The sequence below is a fragment of the Grampus griseus genome (genome assembly GCF_964374135.1).
Source record: "Grampus griseus genome assembly, chromosome: 1".
NCBI lineage: Eukaryota > Metazoa > Chordata > Mammalia > Artiodactyla > Delphinidae > Grampus > Grampus griseus.
Genome location: NC_139017.1, coordinates 171,713,533 through 171,734,083, shown reverse-complemented (window position 1 = coordinate 171,734,083; position 20,551 = coordinate 171,713,533). Strand labels below are relative to the sequence as shown.

The window sequence follows — 20,551 nt, the reverse complement described above, 5'->3', positions numbered from 1 at the left end:
ATATTTGGGGATATTTTGTATTTATGAATAATACAAGTGAAAAAAGAAAGACGTTAGAAGAACATCACACATTCATCAGTGACATGAGTGACTTTTTTGCTGCATCAGATAATAATTTTCAAATACTGGAAGAACGTTTCCCCAATTTTTTGTTCTATTCATAACATAATGGCTAAGACACAACATGCTTTTGTATAATCTGCATTGTTAACGTTTTCTCCATTACCGTCTTAAGTCTAGGCAATCAACAAAACAAACAAACCAAAAAAAAATCAAGCTCTACATGAACCACCATTATTAAACCTATTTGTAAAAGTTTCTAAAAATCAAGCCCTGATTTATAACATTTCCTGATTTCTATGGTGTAATACGCCCTCCACGGTCAATTTCAAGCTCCCAGTGACACATCCCTGAATACAGAGATGGAAAGAGAGGTGTGGTAACACATCACTATGTAGCATTTCCAACAGACACATATAGTAGAGCAAAATAACCTCAAGAGCATAGGTGATAATAAAATAGAGGAAAATAATTAGGAAGGGGTGAGTTAAGTTTGTATCGCCTTTGTTTCTGATATAATTTAATTGTAAATTTATGTAAGTTAATTCTTATTAATAGCCATGTTTATCAACCAGTTGGCAAAATTCCTGGTCATTTAACAATCGGTTCTCTGGGCGGGTACCAGCTGGCCCCAGCACTCCTCTGGTACAGCAGTGAACATACCACAGGTCTTCCCGGATGGAGGCTGGGGTCCTCTGAGCTGCTTCCAGGGCATGGCATGTACCAGATGAATAGCACATCCATAAGACAGTTGTCAGTGTTCCTAGAAAATCCCATTTCTAAGTAGCCCATGCGATGTCTTGTGGTTTTTCACACCATCTAATGCTCATTTCCTTTTTTTAACTTGGAAAATATCCTATCGTTCACTAACCAACCATCTAAGATCTGTTTGTGAGTATGGAAAGCAGGTAATAAATCATGACTTCGAGTAACCTAGAAGTCCTAAGAGCACAGGTATTGGAGTCAAATAGTGTCACCGCTTCCTGGCTGTGAGACCTTGGGCAAGTCATTTAACCTCTCTGAGCTTCAGTTTCTTAATCCACATAATGAGGGGTAAAATGCCTCCTCCAAGATTATTCTGGAGATCAGATGAGACCACATGCATTAAGTACCCAGCAGAGTCTGTGGCACATCTGTGGCTTCTCTACACAGTGGCTCATAGCCGTTGTATTGTCCACAATTACTTACAAATGGCAGAGCACATAACAAGCTCTCCAAGGGCAAGGTCTAAGTTCCCACCTTCTCTGCAGGCTCCAGGGCTTCCTGGCAGAATTCACGTGTACTGTAGGCACTCAGTGTGCAAACTACCTTGAATTTTTTTAGGGTCTCCCATTCAACCTACACTCTTTACAGGGTTAGAAGCAGATATTGGAGACATAACACAAAGAACAAGTAGATAATATGAAAAAAAATGGATAGTGATTTCTTGAGTAAATCATTGACCCGTGTTTATTAAAGCTAATATAAATTCAGCCGTGGATGTGGTCATGGTTAATCCAGGTGGTTGACAACCTGCTATTTTAAAGGTAGTATGGAAAGGAAATCAGGAGTATAACATATGCTACCTCAAAAACAAAACAAAAAACCCAACCATGGCAACATACCATATAGTCAGAGAACAGACACAAAGAAAGAGAAAAGGCATTAGCATGTATTTTTAAACTAAAGTTTCTAAAATCAGACTTGGGGACTTCCCTGGTGACACAGTGGATAAGAATCCACTTGCCAATGCAGGGGACACAGGTTCGAGCCCTGGTTCGGGAAGATCCCACATGTTGCGGAGCAACTAAGCCCGTGTGCCACAACTATTGAGCCTGCGCTCTAGAGCCCACGAGCCACAACTACTGAGCCCGCGTGCCCCAGCTACTGCAGCCCATGCGCCTAGAGCCCACACTCCGAAACAAGAGAAGCCACCGCAAGGAGAAGCCCGTGCACCACAACGAAGAGTAGCCCCCGCTCGCCGCAACTAAAGAAAGCCTGCACGTAGCAACAAAAACCCAACACAGCCAAAAATAAATAAAATTAAATCTAAAATAAATAAATAATGAAAACAGACTTGTCGATAACTGACCTTGACCCCATGCTTCCTGTAGAGCCCAGAGCTGGCTTTTGATGTGAGTCTTTTTCTTATATTTGCTTTTCTCCCTGCCTGTTTCGTTGTAGTTACCAGCAGCAATTTCTGAGAAAACCTTGACCTTCCCTGTGATAGAGCAAGCCGGCAAACTAGAGAAAACCAGCTTTAACCATCCGACTAAAGCTACCCTCAACCAACACACTTCGGAGAAAAAGAAAAACCCAAATTTCATTTTTTAATTTTTAAACCCGAAGAGCTTGGAGTCTCTGCTGCATTTACACATCTTTCACTCCTTCCCCCAGGGGCCCTATCGTTCGGGCCCTATGTGCAGCAAGCGACAGAAACCAGCTCTAGCCGGCCTCAGGGATAGAGCCCTTCAGGGTAGCACCCCAGCCAGGGCTCAAAACCAACTTCCTTATCTTCCCCATCATGTTCACAGCAGCACAGTTACAATAGCCAAGAGGTAGAAACCACCCAAGTGCCCATGACGCTTAATGGATAAACAGAATACACTCTAAACTGTATGATGGAATATTATTTAGCCTTAAAAATGAAGGAAATTCTGACATGTTACAACACGGATGAACCTTGAGGACATTATGCTAAGTGAAATACACCAGTCACAAAAGGACAAGTACCATGTGATTTCACTTATCTGAGGTACTTGGTACTTAGAGTAGTCAAATTCATAGAGACAGAATGTTGGTCACCACGGGCTGGGTGGCGGAGGGAATGGGGAGTTGTTGTCTAATGGTAATAGAGTTTACATTTTGCAAGACGAAAAAGTTCTGGAGATCCATCTCACAGTAATGTGAATATACTTAACACCACTGAACTATATACTTTAAAATGGCTAAGATGATAAATTTTAGGTTGCAGGTTATTTACCACAATTTGAAAAATAAATAAACAGCTTCCCTCTCTCCATGTCTGGGCTCTGCTCCCTCATGCTGGCTGCATTCTGAAGTTCCACCAGGTCACTCCAGATCCTGGTGTCCAGCCAAGTCTTCTTGGGTCTCCTTGGCTCTGATTGGATGACTTGCCCCACCACTGAACCAATCAGTATGGCCAGGGAGTGTGATTGGCTGATTGCTTAGCCCCACCCACAGCAACGGGCCAACAGATTGGGAGGGAGATTCCTGGAATTTCCAGAAGAGCCGGGTGGGTTGTGGCCTGTCCACTACAGCAGTGGACCACTTGAGGCATGAGATATGACCACTCCCTTTAGCACCCTGGCAGTTAGTGGGCAGTGAGGGACATCTACCTGAGCATCCCAGCACAAAAGGGATTTCCTTGGGCTTCCCTGGTGGCACAGCGGTTGAGAGTCCACCTGCCGATGCAGGAGACACGGGTTCGTGCCCCGATCCGGGAGGATCCCACATTCCGCGGAGCGGCTGGGCCCGTGAGCCATGGCCACTGAACCTGCGCGTCCGGAGCCTGTGCTCCGCAACGGGAGAGGCCACGACAGTGAGAGGCCCGCGTACCGCAAAAAAAAAAAAGGGAATTCCTCCACACTACCTGTGGTCTCTAGATTTGTTTTCTAGCAGGCGGGGGTAAAACATATTCAAATTTCCCCCTTCCCACCTTCAGCCCTTTCATTCGATAAATCTTTATTAAATAGATGAGGAAAGGTTATAGGAATGATTGAGGCAAGACAGCCCCAGAGGAGAGGACGGGAAGGGATAGGATGGATGGAGAAGTTAGTGCAAGGCAGGAGCAGGACACCTCAGCTTCTGAAAGAGAGAAAAGAAGAAAGCTTAGGTGGAGACCGAGGTGCCCACACTGGAGAGAAATTCGAATCTTCACATAAGGTAACAGAGTTCTGGAACACTGCCAAGTCCGTTCCTGAAACAGGTTTCAACGGGGCCAGTGTCATCATAAATGCTGGGCCAGGTGTCGCCAGGCAATTGGAGTTTGATTTTCCTGAACAATATTCTCCCTGACTCCAAAAAAGTCTTCAGGGGAATTCACCGGATTCTTGACTTGGCTGGGAAAGACTGGTTTGGGAACCTGAGTGAGTGGAGAACCTTCCTCTTGAATACAATCCAGCTGGAGCTATAGGAAGTTCTGTCTGCCAGCGCTCCTATTTCGGAAGCATTCTGTCCTGTTTCTCATTATGTGTCTCCGGTCTGCAGAAAGCGAAACGTGACCCGCCACAGGCAGCAAACCTTTGAACTTAGCTTCTTACTTGAAAAGTGTGTTTTTTTCTGCCAAGAGACTGGGGGCGGGAGGGGGGGCAGAGAAGGGAGAGAGAGACAGAGAGGGAAAGAGCTTTCCAGAACCCCAGTCCCACCACCCTCTCCACCACCACCTGAGCTTGGTGAATTCCTTAACCTCTCCATGCCTCATTTGTAAGCTAGGAATCAGGAGAGCTCCTCCCCTGCAGGGCTATTGTGAGAAATCGGTGAATAATTACAATAAATGGTAGCATTCACGATGTCACGGTTTAACCACTAGGCTCGGGGTGGGACGGCCACAACAGCATTAACCAAGACAAAGCCAGGTGTCAGCACCTCTCAGCATTTGCTTCTCCCGGTTTAGATGGATTTTGATGTGCTGTCTGTTGAAAGTAGCTACAGACATCTTCCGCTGGGTCAGATGAAGAAAGGTTCCCTCGATAGATGTTTATGGAGCGTCTGCCAGGGATCAGATGTGGCAGATGTTGAGGATCACAGGTTAATGAGCCAGTTGGGGTGCGAGCCAGTTGGGGTGCCGGCCACCCCAGAGCTCTCGGCTTCAGGGAACAGACGGAATGGGAGTGCCAGAGAGAGACACAGTGTGGATGCGTGTGTCCTGGAGAGCTGAATCTCGGAGATGTGTTCCTTCATTCTTTCAACCAGTATTTAAGGACCTACTCTGTATGTGCCAAGGGTGTATTCTAGGAGCTGAGGATACGGTGCTGAGCAAGGTAGACAAAAAGCTCTCACCCTCGAGCTCAGAGGTGGCGTTCTACCCGCTCAGACGCTCACTACCAGACGCTCACTACCACATCTGTGATCCTGGGAAAGTCACTAGGTCTTGCTCAGCCTGGGGCTCATCACAGAGCATCAGGGGTATTAAATGAGGTAATGCATGCGAATCTTTTGACTGGGTGCCTGGCACGAAGGCTGCACCCAATAAATGGTGGTGCAATAGTGTGCAAGGTGACCCACGGTGGGGACCACCATCCCAAATTTGGGGAGAGTCTGGAAGGGCTTCCTGGGAGAAGTGACTTATACGCTGAAATCTAGGGCAGCAATTATGTCGCCGGGACAGAAGGGTGAAGACCACCCCAGCTGCTGGTAACCTCCCCTGACCCTCTTGTCTGCCCCTGCAGGTCTCCTTCCCATGGGTGAGGGGCCCAGCACCTTGGCCAAGGCCACAGCCACCTCGGGCCACCCAGCAACCGAACCAGTCACCCTCACCACCACAGACCCCCTTCCACCCGGGCATCTGGCCAGCGCCAGTGCAGAGGAGCTGGTCCCCGGGATTCCCCGGGCCCCCCATGGTCCCACCTGCCTCCCACAAGCAGCCCGTGAGTGCCAGCGGGAAGATGTTCTCCTTCGTGGTGGACAGAGCCGCCCACAGGGTTCCCATCATCAAGCAAGGTACTCATGGGCGCTTCCATGGCAGCTTAGGGGATGGGCTTTTGGCTGGGAGGGTGGGTCTCAGGTTCTGCTTTCCCCTTTTTTTAAAAAACAATTTTTTATTGAGGTACAGTTGATTTACAGTGTTGTGTTAGTTTCAGGTATGCAGCAAACTGAATCTGTTAAACATATACATGTATCCACTCTTTTTTAGATTCTTTTCCCATATAGACCACTACAGAGTAATGAGGAGAGTTCCCTGTACTATCCAGTAGGTCCTTCTTAGTTATCTATTTTACATATAGTATTGTGTATGTCAATCCCTCTCTTCCAATTTATCCCTCCCCCCTCTTATTCCCGGTAACCATAAGTTTATTTGCTACATCTGTAACTCTCTGTTTCGTAGATAAGTTCATTTGTACCTTTTTTTAGATTCCACATATAAGCGAGATCATATGATATTTGTCTTTCTCTGGCTTTTGCTCTCTGATTCTGAAGTAGAACATAATCAATTGTGAAAAAATTGGGATAAGCAGAAAGTTAGAAAACAGTCAAAGATAAGCTGTCACCCTTATCACCGGAATCCTCCCTGTTGACTTTTTGGCACAAACTCCTCCAAGACTGTGCTCTGCCCGTCTGCACACGTCAGTACCTCTGTGGTGAGTGTGTGTGTGTGTGTGTGTGTGTGTGTGTGTGTGTGTACGTATATATGAATATATATGAATGTGTGTCAGAATCTAAATTTATATACTTCGACTCAGATGTACAGACACATTGGTAACTGAAATCCCTCTTGCCTTAGGAGGTTTTTAAATATTTTATTACCATTTTACAGGTTAGAGGAGACTGAGGCTTATGGAGAAAATTACTTCTCCGGAGGTGATATATTCAATCTAATCTAATCTAACACTTTTCAGTCAAATTTAAGGCTGGTTATCTCAGTGACTGTCACTCACAGCCTGGTCACTTTGGGGACACACAGCCATCAGGGTTTCCTTCTTCCCCTCTCCCACCCCCCCCCCCCCAGAAGGCCGCATGGCGTTTGGGGAGGAGACTTCCTGTCTGTCACCATCCTCCCGGCCTTGCCAGCCTTACTGGCAGAGTAGCTGGGTGGACTTAGTCCCTGGCATGATTCCCAGGTTTCTTCTGTGGCCACTGGTGTGAAGGTCCCATTCTCTGTTTTCTGCGTCCCAGCCCCAGACCCCTCTGAGTCCCCAGGTCTCTCGATGCCTCCACACCCTTCCCTGGTCTCACTCAGGACCACTCACCTAGTCACCTCCCTCAGCCATTCAAATAATAGTTATTATTCTGGGCTTCCCTGGTGGCGCAGCGGTTGAGAGTCCGCCTGCCGATGCAGGGGACACGGGTTCGTGCCCCGGTCCGGGAAGATCCCACATGCCGCGGAGCGGCTGGGCGTGTGAGTCATGGCCGCTGAGCCTGCGCGTCCGGAGCCTGTGCTCCGCAACGGGAGAGGCCACAACAGTGAGAGGCCCGCGTACCGCAAAAAAAAAAAAGTTATTATTCTGAAATATACAGACTAAGGAGCAAATGAAAGGTATCTCTGCAGTTTATATCATCATCATCATCATCATCTAAGGAACGCTCATGTACCTACCACCCAAGTTAAGAAATTACTCAGCCATTTCCCCCCAGCATTTTAATGTGAAAACTTTCAAACATACAGCAAAGCAAAAAGAATTTTACAGAGAACAGCTCTCCTCCTAATTCTACCGCTAACACTTTGCTGTACTCTTTATTACATTTCTGTCTACCCATCCTTCTCATCCTGCATTAATCCATCTTATTTTTTGATGCATTTCAAAATAAATAGCACACATCTGTAGTCCCCCCCAGATGTTTTAGCACATATACCATTAACTAGAATTCAACATTTTTTGTCTCCTTCGTGTAAAATTAACACACAATGTGTATTAGTTATCATGATTGCATAACAAATTCTCCCCAAACTTAGCAGCATAAAGCAAAAATCAAACATGTGTTATCATCTATACGGTTTCTGTGGGTCAGGAATTTGGGAGCAGCTTAGCAGGATGGCTGTGGCTCAGGGTCCCTCGTAAGGCTGCAGTCATCTGAAGGCTTGACCTGGGCCGAGGATCCACTTCCAAGACAGCGTGCTCACATAACTGTCAGCAGGAGGCCCCAGTTCCTCACCACACAGGCCTCCCCAGAGAGTGGCTCGAGTGTTCTCATGACACGGCAGCTGCTCCTCCTGAGCAAGTGATCCTGGAGAGCAAGATAGAAATTGCAGCATCTCTTGTGACGAAGCCTCAGAAGTCATGCTCTGTCATTGCTGCAACGTCCTGCTGGTTACACAGGGCGTCACCCTCCAGTGTGGGAGAAGACTACACACGGGCCTGAAGACCAGGAGGCGGGGGTTATCGGCAGTCACCTTGGAGGCTGGCTACCACACCATGAAAGTGTAGATCTTGAGTGTGTTCATTGAGTTTTGACGGTCATGTACACCTATGTAACCCGAATTCCTATCAAGATATAGAACATTACCATCACCCCAGAAAGTTCCCTCATGTCCCTCTCCAGTCAATTCCCAGCCCCAGGCCCCAGAGGCAACCACTCTTCTGAATTCTTTTCCCGCCATGGATTAGCTATTCCTGTTCTAGAATCTCAAGTACACAGAACCATGCAGTGCATGTTCCTTTGTGGAAGGCTTTTCTCACTCCGCATAGTATTTCTGAGATCATTCATTCTGTTGCATGGATCGTGTTCTGTTTTATGAACATATATACAGGGTTTTGTTTTTGTTTTTTTTAATGCATCCTTGGACACATGGCACATGGGCTGTTTCTTTTCTTCTCTGTTTTTCACTCCGCCATTTAAATGTTTCCACTGTAATCACCGGTTTCTCCAGTGCCATGTTGAACTTGGGGCTTCTCTAAAGGACTTGCATCCCCCTGGAGAAATGAAGGGTGAGTCGTGTGGCTTAGAGTCCCTCACATCTACCTGGGCTCTATCTCCTCAGCCTCTCAGCCAGGTCTCATGTTTCCAAACGTTTGCCCTCGTTCCCCTGACTCTCCCCCCATCCTCAGAAAAGGACTTTCACCTTCCCTTGTGATGGGGAGTTCCTTTCTGTCTGGGCCTCTCTACTCCACGCTTTAGAGAAAACTCTGTGCTCCAGTCCTCCGTGCTGTCTCTTGACAGAAAACACCTATTTTTAAGAGTTCCGAGAAAACTCTTTCCTCTCTTAGCAAAGCTGGGCTCTTCAAATTAAATTGGTTTACTGTTAGACTGTCACCTTGCTTTAGACTTGAAAAATTCTATTTGAAACCCAAAGCCAAGGACCTATTTATTGCAGGTCAGGTCAGGGTTTCTCAGTCTTGGCACAGTGACATGTGGGGCCGGATGACTTCTTGTTGTGGGATCTGTCCTGTCCACTGTAGAATGTTTAGCAGCTTCCCTGACTCCTACCCGCTAGAGATACCAGTAGCAACACCACCACCACTACCCCCTAACTGTGGTACTCAAAAATGTCTCTAGACATTGCCAAAAATCAAAACGTCATTTTGCCTGGGGGCAAAATCACCCTGTTCTAGTTAATACTCATCCTTCCTTTTCCACAAGGCAATAAACCATCAGCTCCAAGGCCAAATCTTAACTGCAAGAGCTCATGGGAGGTGGGGAAGAATTACTGAGAAAAGAAAATATGTGGAGCGATTTGTTAAAATAGCATCTTGATTCATATATTTTCCCAAGAATGGGATCATATGAACCTAACATAAGGAACCTCCTTTTTTTTTTTTTTTGGCCGTGCTGCTCAGCTTGCGGGATCTTTGTTCCCCAGCCAGGGATGGAACCTGTGCCCCCTGCAGTGGAAGCACAGAATCCTAACCACTGGACTGCCAAGGAATTCCCTACCTGATTTTTAAAATTCAATAATATATCATAAACCTCTTCCCACTTCAATACATTTACTGCATAGTGGTTAAAAGCATAGGCTCTGAATCCAACAAACTTAGGTTCATCCCTTGACTCCACCACTTACCAGCTGTGTGTCCTTGAGCAGGTGACTTGACATCTCTATGCCTCATATCTCTCACATATAAAATGGAGATGGGAATAATAATGCCTATCTCACGGGGTTGTTATGAAGACGAAATCGTATCCTGCCCGTAAGTGCTGAGCACAGCACCTGGTGCATAGCGAACATTCAGTAAATAGTAAAATTTAAAAATTAAGTTATTACCTAACCAGGATTGTTATTTAAGTTTTATTTACAACTTACAATGTCTTAAAGACACAGTTAAGGTGCGCACACACTGCCCTTGCTGCAGACTGGTGATTATTGGAGAGCACCAGGACAGCTGGGGGTTGTTAAAATATTAAAGCAACTCCCCTGCCGTTTGGCCAACAGCTCACGCCCGAAAATTCTTTTTTTTTTTTTTTTTAACATCTTTATTGGGGTATAATTGCTTTACAATGGTGTGTTAGTTTCTGCTTTATAACAAAGTGAATCAGTTATACATATACATATGTTCCCATATCTCTTCCCTCTTGCATCTCCCTCCCTCCCACCCTCCCTATCCCACCCCTCTAGGTGGTCACAGAGCACCGAGCTGATCTCCCTGTGCTATGCGGCTGCTTCCCACTAGCTATCTACCTTACGTTTGGTAGTGTATATATGTCCATGCCTCTCTCTCGCTTTGTCACAGCTCACCCTTCCCCCTCCCCGTATCCTCAAGTCCATTCTCTAGTAGGTCTGTGTCTTTATTCCTGTCTTACCCCTGGGTTCTTCATGACATTTTTTTTTTCTTCTTAAATTCCATATATATGTGTTATCATACGGTATTTGTCTTTTTCTTTCTGACTTACTTCACTCTGTATGACAGACTCTAGGTCTATCCACCTCATTACAAATAGCTCAGTTTCGTTTCTTTTTATGGCTGAGTAATATTCTTAAAGTGCCTGTGTCCCCGTATCTGCCGTCCCACCGCCCCAGCCCTCCCGACCCTCCCTGGGGCTTCTCCCCACTGGGACCTCTGAAGGATCCAGCAGCTAGAGTTAAGCCGGTTTTGTCATACACGGCCCTTAGGTTCTTTTTGATAAATAACAGTAGCCGGTAAAGAAGTTTGGGGCGGGTGAGGGGTAACTGCTCCAGCACTTCCCTGCCTGAGTGTAAGGAAAGCGAGTCTCAGAGCAAATTCTAGCCCCACAAAGACTTTGAGTAAACACACCTTCCCCAGTAAAGGGACCCCATCGATCAGCCTGTTCTGTAGGCTTGATGAAGTCTCCCCTCCGGCCATCATCTTTCAGGGAAGGGTCCCTCAAGACAGCCACGACAGGGTCGCAGAGGCAGCCTGGGTCACCCCTAGAGATGGCATCAGATGCCAGAGCTCTAAGCTGAGACTGGACAGGGGCCCAGTTAGGGTCAGACCCCGGGGCCCTCCCTGGGGACACAGGCCAGGCAGTACCTTCCTCCAGTGGGAGCCGATTTCTAGCATTCAGCATACCAGGTGCGAGGCCACCCTTTTACCAATAAGAACACATTTCTGGCCTTCAGTTTGCTCACCAGGAAGACTCTGGGAGTCACAGCTGCCTCTGGACGGTAGCCTGTCTGATGTAATACTGCCCGGCCACACCAGGCCTGGGAACCACAGATTCTGGCAACTGACTGCCCCAGCCTGAAAATTAAATGACCGGCACACATATAGCCTCAAACAGACTATGCTGAATATTTAGAAACTAAGCCACAGGCCTGTGACCATCCCTGATGCGCCACAGGGACCCCCCACAATTAGGCTGCATGTTAGAGTCAAGCCTGCACCAGAAGACGATTTTTTTAAAATCTCTTTTCTCTATTCCTTTTTTTTCCTAACCCAGTTGTAGATGTTGGCAGGAAAGGAGGTGTTTGTTAGGTCAGGAAGAAGGGGAACAGGGGGAAATGTTCTGGTTCTGTGCTTTCTGCTACGGCAGCACCAGCCCCAGTGGCTGCTGAGCATCTGAGACGTGGCCCGTGCGACTGAGGAGCCAAACGTTTGATTTTAATTCATTTAAATTTAAAAACTGATATTTGATCCAGTTATTGAAAGGGTCGAAGTCTGTCTGGAACATGTTGAGTTGGCGAATCGACTTTTTCGACTCTAAGTTTTTGTGGAATCTGAAAACAGATCAAGTCTTCCTCCTGAAAATTCAGTTTCCAAATTGAGATGTGCTGTCAGTGTAAAATAAACCCCAGATTTCAAAGGCTTCATACCTCGAAGAAAAAGGATATAAAATATCTCCATATTTTTTGTCGATTACGTGTTGAAACGATATTTTTTTAATGTATTGGGTTAAATAAAATTTATCGTTAAAAAATTCATCTCTTCTTTTTACCTTTTTAACGCGACTACTAGAAAATTGAAAATTGCATTCAGTAGCACGCATCAGGCACTGCTGCTGTAGTCAGTTAGGACTTAGCTGCTCAGGACCCAAGAGGGTCAGCTGGGGGCCGTGAGCTTCAAATCAAAGTTTTCTAATCATGGACCTAGTTGGGGAGGTGGAGGGAGAGAAAATGGGCAGCTGCTGAAGTTCCAGGCCCTTCTGTTCCTCGTGCCCCAGGAAACACTGTGGCCAGGGCTGCTCATTCAACACGCAAGGCTGTGCGTTCTCCGGGCACCACAGGCCATCAGCTATGTCCACTAGAGGTTCTGGGGTCCACAAACAGGTTTGAGACCTGGCTGGGGGGCAGGAATCTTTGGCTCTAAAATGCATAAATAAAAAATGCAGAAGCAAAATGAATAAATGATTGAATGAATGTCCACAAACATGACGGTGCATGCTTCATTCATCATTAATGTTAATACTCATTAAAGTTTCATCACCTTTGAAAACAATTTCTTCAGTTTGTCACTTCACAAGAAGGTAAGATTGTGCAGTGACTGTCCAGAAACCATAGTCACTTGGACATTTAAAATACACTGCTTGGGCCCAAGTGATCTCACAAGTAGAATGATAGAAATCTTTACAAAAGTTTCTACACCAATAAAAAAAAAATGTATTCAGTGTTGATGTGAGTGAATTGCGAGATGTCTGATGTGATACAGAGTGGGGCCCCCAAACATAATGCCATACTCCCCGAAAGTCATATAAACAGCCCTTGTAACATTGGGGTTAATAAGAAAAAAATTAGGAAAGCTTACATGTCTGTCAAGTGGATCCTAGTTAAATACATTTGGCACGCTTGTACAGTGGACCACAATGCTACCATTGAAAGGAACCCGGTACAGCTACAAATACTGACATGGGAAGATGTTTTTGATATTGTTAGCTGAAAAGTAAGCTGGAGAACAATCTCTGTCATGTAAATCCATTTTTGTTTTTTGAAAAGATATGACTGCAATAAAAAAAATATAGCTAACGTTTAGTACTAAATGCTCTATATGAGGGGTCAGCAAACTTTTCCCGTAAAGAGCCAGATAGTAAATACTTTAGGGTTTGTGGGTCACGTGGTCTCTGCTGCAACTACTCAGCTCTGCCTTCGTAGCTGGGAAGCAGCCATAAATAATATGTAAGTGAATCACTGGCTGTGTTGCAATAAAGCTTTATTTACAAAACTAGGCAGAAGGCCAGATTTGGCCACAGGGCCATAGTGTGCCAACCCCTGCTCTATATCATTATTCTATTTAATCTCCAGATAGCCCTTTATAGCAGAGACTATCAGTGATCCTAAATTATATATGAGGAAACTAAGGCTTAGGGAGAGTAAATGACTTGCCTAAGGTCATCAGCTCTTATGCGGCATAGAAAAAAGTCTGGAAAGAGACACATCACAGTGCATCCGTGCAGTTAATGCTGGGGAAGAGAAATGAGGCGGCTCTTACCCTTTCCAGTACTCCTGTAATGCGTTCACTGCATAAGTCTCATGAATGTGAAGGTTAATCTGAAAATATTCTTTAAGACTTTGGGGAAACTCACAGTCTCCTCTGCATTCTCTGTCGACCTTGTGTGTTAGTGTGGACCAACGCCATGGAACTGTCGGAACAATCAGTGGCCGAGGAAATTCCTGGGGCAGGGTTCTCCAGAGAAATTTTTGTGGACCAGGACCTGGCCCAGCACGATAAGGTGAGGGGTCTCGGGGAAGGACGGAGCTACAGCAGCAAGAGGGACCATGGAGAGATTGCCACTGCCTCTTGTTCACTGTGTCTCAAGGACTGCCCCTTTTTCCTACTTCCAAGAAACCACCTCTTCCTCCCAAGACGTTCAGCCAGGGTTGGCCGTTGCTCATTTTATCCCAAATAACATCTACAGCTACAAGGTACTGAGCACCAACTGTGTGCTGGGCCATGTCCTGTGCACTTGACATTTATGAGCTCGTTAATCTTCACCATCTTCAAAATAGATTTTGTCACCCTCACTTTGCAGATGAGGAAACTGAAGCTCAGAGAGGTTAAATAATGTGTTCAAGGTTGCCCAGTGCAAGGAGCAGTGTTAGGATTCAAGCCTAGGTCTGGCTAACTTCTCAGAGAGTACTTCTAACTCCCACACAGTAATCACTTGGTCAGCCTTGAATGATGGAACAGTGATGCAAAAACACGTTCCTAGCAGGAGCAAGTGAGCACTGAAGTCAGGGAGGCCTGGGCAGAGAGACTCGTTAAAGAACCAGAGAGGTTTAAAGCAGGGATGCGAGCAGAACAGATGGATTCAAGGCATCCTGGGAAAGGCCCAGGTCAATTTCTCCCCGCTTAGACACGACCTGAAAGTTACTCTAAAAGAAGCAGTCTATAATATCTCGCTTTCCTTAAGGGCCAGGGCCTGCTCCCGCAGCAATTCTCGGAGTTTGTGAGGAGCAGACCTACCTGGGGTTCTTGTCAGACATGGAAATCCAAAACTTCAGGAGGCAGGGGGTTCCAACTCAGGCATCCTGGGACCAAGCTCTGAAAAATGTTGCAGAAAGGCAAGAAGCCACGTTCAGATTCTGTATTTATCGCTGTGTAACAAGCCACCCCAAAACTTAGTGGCTTAAAACAGCAATTCATTATTCCCCAGAATCTATGGGTTGACCTGGAAGGTTCCTTTGCTCGTGTCCCCTGGCCTCACTCATGCAGGCTCAGTCAGCCGCCGGCTTGGCCAGGCTGGTGGTCTCCATTGGCCTCCTTCCCACATCTGGGGCCTCAGCCAGGATGCCTGGACTGGTGGGCCCCTTTCTGCATGTGGATTTTCATCACAACACGGTGGTCTCAGGGTTCCCAGGGGGCCAGAGCAGAAGCTGCACAGCCCGTAAGAACTTGCCTGGAGATCATGGAGCATCACTTCCACTCCATTCAGTTGGTTATAGCAAGTCACAGGGCCAGCCCAGACTAGAGGGTGGGGAAATAGACTGGATGGCAAAGCTGCAAAGTATTTGTAGCCATTTTTCAACCTGCCTCAATTTAACTTGGAAATATAGTGCAACCACTATAAATTTTTCTATTTATAGAAAATTTTTATAAGCCATTTATAATTTTTTCTATTTATAATAGAAATAATTTTTTCTATTTATAAGCTATTTATACCCTGACTTGCCAGGACTCCTTCAAGTGACAATAAACAAATTAGCTTGAGGGGGAGCATTTATTAGCTCATCTTATTGGAAAATTTAAAGGGCCTCTAGCTTCAGGTATGGCTAGATCCAGGAGCTTGAATGATGTCATCAGAACACCTCCCCACTACCAATCTCTCCCCTCTGTTTCCCTCAGAGTCTGGCTTTCTACATAAGGCTGGCCTTGTGTGTTAGAAAAGACAAACTCAGGCAAACAAGCCTACATATTTAAAGCTTGTGATCCAGAAGAAGGCAAGCTCCTCTCCCTCTGTAATCGATGTGTGAAATCTCTGATTGACCAGCTTGGGCCACATGCACACAGGGAGGTGGGACAGGAAGGAGCAGGGCACATGACTGACAGTCCTACCCAGACCACATGGAAGAAGGAACGCTTCCTCCAAGAAGGGCAAGGGGACCCTCACCAGGAAAGCAGAACCCACGGCTGTCCACTGCCCTCTGCAAACTTCTTATATTCCAGCACTGGCATGGGGCCTGGCACTTAGCTGCTGCCTGATGAATGTTTGTTGCATGAAAAATGAATAAGCACCTGGCTGATCATAACAGGGTGAAACAGGGGAAACTGCCCAGGCGTAGGGAACATGTCTGATGCTCTCTCTTGAAGTTTGGCCACCAGCGTTCACAAGGACCCAAAGGAAGGCCCCTGGCAGTAGTTGGCAATGTCAGACAGGCTTTCTCATGAGCGAGACCCTGTCCTTCCCCAGGTCACGGAGCCAGCAGGTCGTGAGGCTGACTGGACGGCTCCCCTGGGAATGAGCTGGCCTAGAAATTGCCCATTTACCTCCTCCTGTGGCTGCTTTGGAAAAGGCCTCTGGGGCACTTTTCTTCTTCTTCTTCAGTTTTGCTGACATTTTATTGATAACTTCTGGTGAGAAGTTTGGGGCATTTTTTTTTCCTTTTTTGGAAAACCTAACAAATTCTTTGGCTGCAGAGCGTTTTCACTGGAGAGACGGAGGACAGGGTTAATTATACCTGTGGGTAAAGTCTAGCAGCAATTTTGTTTTTCCAGCCGAAAGTTTACATGAGCCCACGCAAAGAAATCACCATTCCTGTCTCATTTACTTTCCAGATTCAGTCACCTGGAACAAATTCATACATGAATAGCGAAAAGAGGCAGGAAGTACTAGAAGAGAGGAAAGGGAAAACAAATATTTCAGAACGTTTTAAGTTAAAAAAAAATAACCCTCATTATAGGCAGAATGTGGTCAAACAGAACGTTGTTTTCCTGATTACCTTTCCTAGGTCCCCAGTGTGCTAGGCTGACTATTATAAATGAAAATATTATAAGTAAACTTTCTAGCAACAAAAGTTCCCAAGTGGGATGGTTGTTCTTAATATGAAAGTATAATTCTCGGGGAAAGGAAAGTTTCCGTACCTGTGAGGTATAGACATCCATTACAGGAGTCTATATACAAGTACATCATTTTAACCAAATTCTTGTGTGTATGAGATTTTCCAAGCGACAGAGATAGCCTTGAAAGTCTGCTTTTTCCCTCCCTGACTGCCCTCACCTTCCCAAAGAATGATACCATATTTTTCCTGTATTTCTTTAAATGGGCTCAACCTTACACCCAGACCCACACCTAGTAAATTTCCCATCTGGCCTCCACCCAGGATGAAATAATTCTGCTGCTGGGAAAAGAAGTCAGCCGTCTCTCGGGTTTTGAACTTGAATCCAAATACAAAGACTCCGTGATAGCAAGCCTGCACAACGAAGTGGCCAACCTGAGCCAGAAGCTGTTGGAAACAGCCGCCTCCAGGCAGAAGGAGAGGGTGATCCCGCCCAAGGTTCAGGTTCCGCACGAAGAGGACGATGCCCAACAGAGAGAGATCCAGAGCTTGAAAGACCAGGTAGGGCTCAGAGACAAGTGGGTCGGGGCCTTGGGGTCACAACACAGGGTGACAGCTCTCAGGGAGAGCCTGGGCAGAGCCACCCGGGTAGTTAGAAATGGGCAGTGAGCATAGCATGGTGGAGAAGAGTGCAGATCCAGGGAGTGGAGGGTTGGCAAGTTTCTAGCCTTGTAAGAACAATATTAGATTTGATTAAGTGCCTGCCATGCTCAGGCCCTGGTGCAGGCACTTTTGGTGTATTAGCTTATTTATTTATCTTTGGCTGCGTTGGGTCTTCGTCACTGCGCAGGCTTTCTCTAGTTGCAGTGAGCAGGGGCTACTCTTCGCCACGGTGTGTGGGCTTCTCATTGCAGTGGCTTCTGTTGCTACAGAGCATGGGCTCTAGACGCGCGGGCTTCAGTAGTTGCAGCATGAGGGCTTCAGTAGTTGTGGCTCGCAGGCTCTAGAGTGCAGGCTCAGTAGTTGTGGCCCACGGACTTAGTTGCTCCATGGCATGAGGGATCTTCCTGGACCAGGGCTCAAACCCGTGTCCCCTGCATTGGCAGGCGGATTCTTAACCACTGCACCATGAGGGAAGTCCCTGCATTAGCTATTTAAACCTCAGTCTTCTGACACATGCCATTCTACAGATGAGGAGACTGAGGCAGGCTCAGAGATGCCCAGGAGCTCGTTACAGCTTGCACAGCAAGTGAGAGGTAGTGATGTGATTTGGGTTCAGCTCTGCCATCTTGTACACCTCATGCTTTCACACCCACTTTGCATTTCCACCCAACTCCTGTCGCTTCAGTGACCACTTCTCACACCCACCCGGACCCAGCCAGAAAGAGCTGGAGATGGAGAGAAGGAACCCCATAGTGTTCCAAACACTGAGGCCTTTATCAAACCCTGAAGGCAGCTGCTGGTTCATTTATAGGGAATTTGACCAAAAATTCTCCACCCAGAATGTCTGGATTTACCAGTCAACTTCCTTTCTCCTGAAACTAAATACAACAAAGAAAAAAAATTTTTTTTAAGTTTTAAAGAACTACTTTAAAATTGGCCATTGATCTTGTACATAAATTATATCTCAACAAAGATGTTAAAAAAACAATTGGTCATTGATGAATTTTGGCCTCAGTGCATAATTCTGCTTAAAACCGTAGTCAGATTTGGTTCAAGATGGCGGAGTAGAAGGACATGCTCTCACTCCCTCTTTCGAGAACACCAGAATCACAACTAACTGCTGAACAATCATCCGACAGGAAGACGCTGGAACTCACCAAAAAAGATACCCCACATGCAAAGACAAAGGAGAGGGAGCAATGAGACAGTAGGAAGGGTGCAATCACAATAAAATCAAATCCCATAACTGCTGCGTGGGTGACTCACAAACTGGAGAATATTTATACCACAGAAGTCCACCCACTGGAGTGAAGGTTCTGAGCCCCATGTCAGGCTTCCCAACCTGGAGGTCTGGCAACAGGAGGAGAAATTCCTAGAGAATCAGACTTTAAAGGCTAATGGGATTTGATTGCAGGACTTCAGCAGGACTGGGGGAAACAGAGATTCTACTCTTGGAGGGCACACACAAAGTAGTGTGCACATCGGGACCCAGGGGAAGGAGCAGTGACCCCGTAGGGGACTGAACCAGACCTAGTGTTGGAGAGTCTCCTGCAGAGGTGGGGGGCAGCTGTGTCTCACCAAGGAACAAGGACACTGGCAGCAGAAGTTCTGGGAAGTACTCCTTGGTGTGAGCCCTCCCAGAGTCTGCCATTAGCCCCACCAAAGAGCCTGGGTATGCTCCAGTGTTGGGTTGCCTCAGGACAAACAACCAACAGGGAGGGAACCCAGCCCCACGCATCAGCAAACAAGAGGATTAAAGTTTTACTGAGCTCTGCCCACCAGTGCAACAGCCAGCTCTACCCACCACCAGTTCCTCCCATCAGGAAACTTGCAGAAGCCTCTTAGATAGCCTCATCCACCAGAGGGCAGACAGCAGAAACAAGAAGAACTACAATCCTGCAGCCTGTGGAACAAAAGCCACATTCACAGAAAGACAGACAAGATGAAAAGGCAGAGGGCTATGTACCAGATGAAGGAAGAAGATAAAACCCCAGAAAAACAACTAAATGAAATGGAGATAGGCAATCTTCCAGAAAAAGTATTCAGAATAAAGATAGTGAAGATGATCCTGGACCTCAGAAAAAGAATGGAGGCAAGGATCGAGAAGATGCAAGAAATGTTTAACAAAGATCTAGAAGAATTAAAGAACAAACAAACAGAGATGAAAAATACAATAACTAAAATGAAAAATACACTAGAAGGAATCAATAGAATAACTGAGGCAAAAGAATGGATAAGTGACCTGGAAGACAGAATGGTGGAATTCACTGCTGTGGAACATAATAAAGAAAAAAGAATGAAAAGAAATGAAGACAGCCTAAGAGACCTCTGGGACAACATTAAACGCAACAACGTTCACAATATAGGGATCCCAGAAGGAGAAGAGAGAGAGAAAGGACCCGAGAAGATATTTGAAGAGATTATAGTCAAAAACTTCCCTAACATCGGAAAGGAAATAGCCACCCAAGTCCAGGAAGCACAGAGAGTCCCATACAGGAGAAACCCAAGGAGAAACACACCGAGACACATAGTAATCAAATTGGCAAAAATTAAAGACAAAGAAAAATTATTGACAACAGCAAGGGAAAAATGACAAATAACATACAAGGGAACTCCCATAAGGTTAACAGCTGATTTCTCAGCAGAAACTCTACAAGCCAGAAGGGAGTGGCATGATATACTTAAAGTGATGAAAGGGAAGAACCTACAACCAAGATTACTGTACCCCGCAAGGATCTCATTCAGATTGGGTGGAGAAATCAAAAGCTTTACAAACAAGCAAAAGCTAAGAGAATTCAGCACCACCAAAACAGCTCTACAACAAATGCTAAAGGAACTTCTCTAAGTGGGAAACACAAGAGAAGAGAATAACCTACAAAAACAAACCCAAAACAATTAAGAAAATGGTAATAGGAACACACATATCGATAATTACCTTAAATGTGAATGGATTAAATGCTCCAACCAAAAGACACAGGCTTGCTGAATGGATACAAAAACAAGGCCCATATATATGCTGTCTACAGGAGACCCACTTCAGACCTAGGGACACATACAGACTGAAAGTGAGGGGATGGAAAAAGATATTCCATGCAAATGGAAATCAAAGGAAAGCTGGAGTAGCAATACTCATATCAGATAAAATAGACTTTAAAATAAAGAATGTTACAAGAGACAAGGAAGGACATTATGTAATGATCAAGGGATCAATCCAAGAAGAAGATATAACAATTATAAATATATATGCACCCAACATAGGAGCACCTCAATACATAAGGCAACTGCTAACAGCTCTAAAAGAGGAAATCGACAGTAACACAATAATAGTGGGGGACTTTAACACCTCAC

The 20,551-nt window shown here is 45.8% G+C and overlaps 1 protein-coding gene and 1 long non-coding RNA gene across 2 annotated transcripts in view; one reads left to right on the top strand and one right to left on the bottom strand.

The window, feature by feature from the left end:
• Positions 1–20,551, top strand: part of FHAD1 (forkhead associated phosphopeptide binding domain 1) — a gene marked incomplete at both ends in the record, with an annotated part of 131,510 nt that overhangs the window by 30,954 nt on the left and 80,005 nt on the right. The window contains 3 exons of the mRNA XM_082661988.1: positions 5,451–5,721; positions 13,667–13,776; positions 16,865–17,101. Coding sequence (XP_082518114.1) covers positions 5,451–5,721; positions 13,667–13,776; positions 16,865–17,101 — 618 coding nt within the window. The remainder of the gene's footprint in view (positions 1–5,450; positions 5,722–13,666; positions 13,777–16,864; positions 17,102–20,551) is intronic.
• Positions 7,355–18,886, bottom strand: LOC309827379. Its single transcript, XR_014297213.1, has 3 exons — positions 18,729–18,886; positions 14,511–14,586; positions 7,355–7,944 (listed from the first exon to the last, which is right to left on the bottom strand). It is a non-coding gene; the product is annotated as an uncharacterized lncRNA (long non-coding RNA).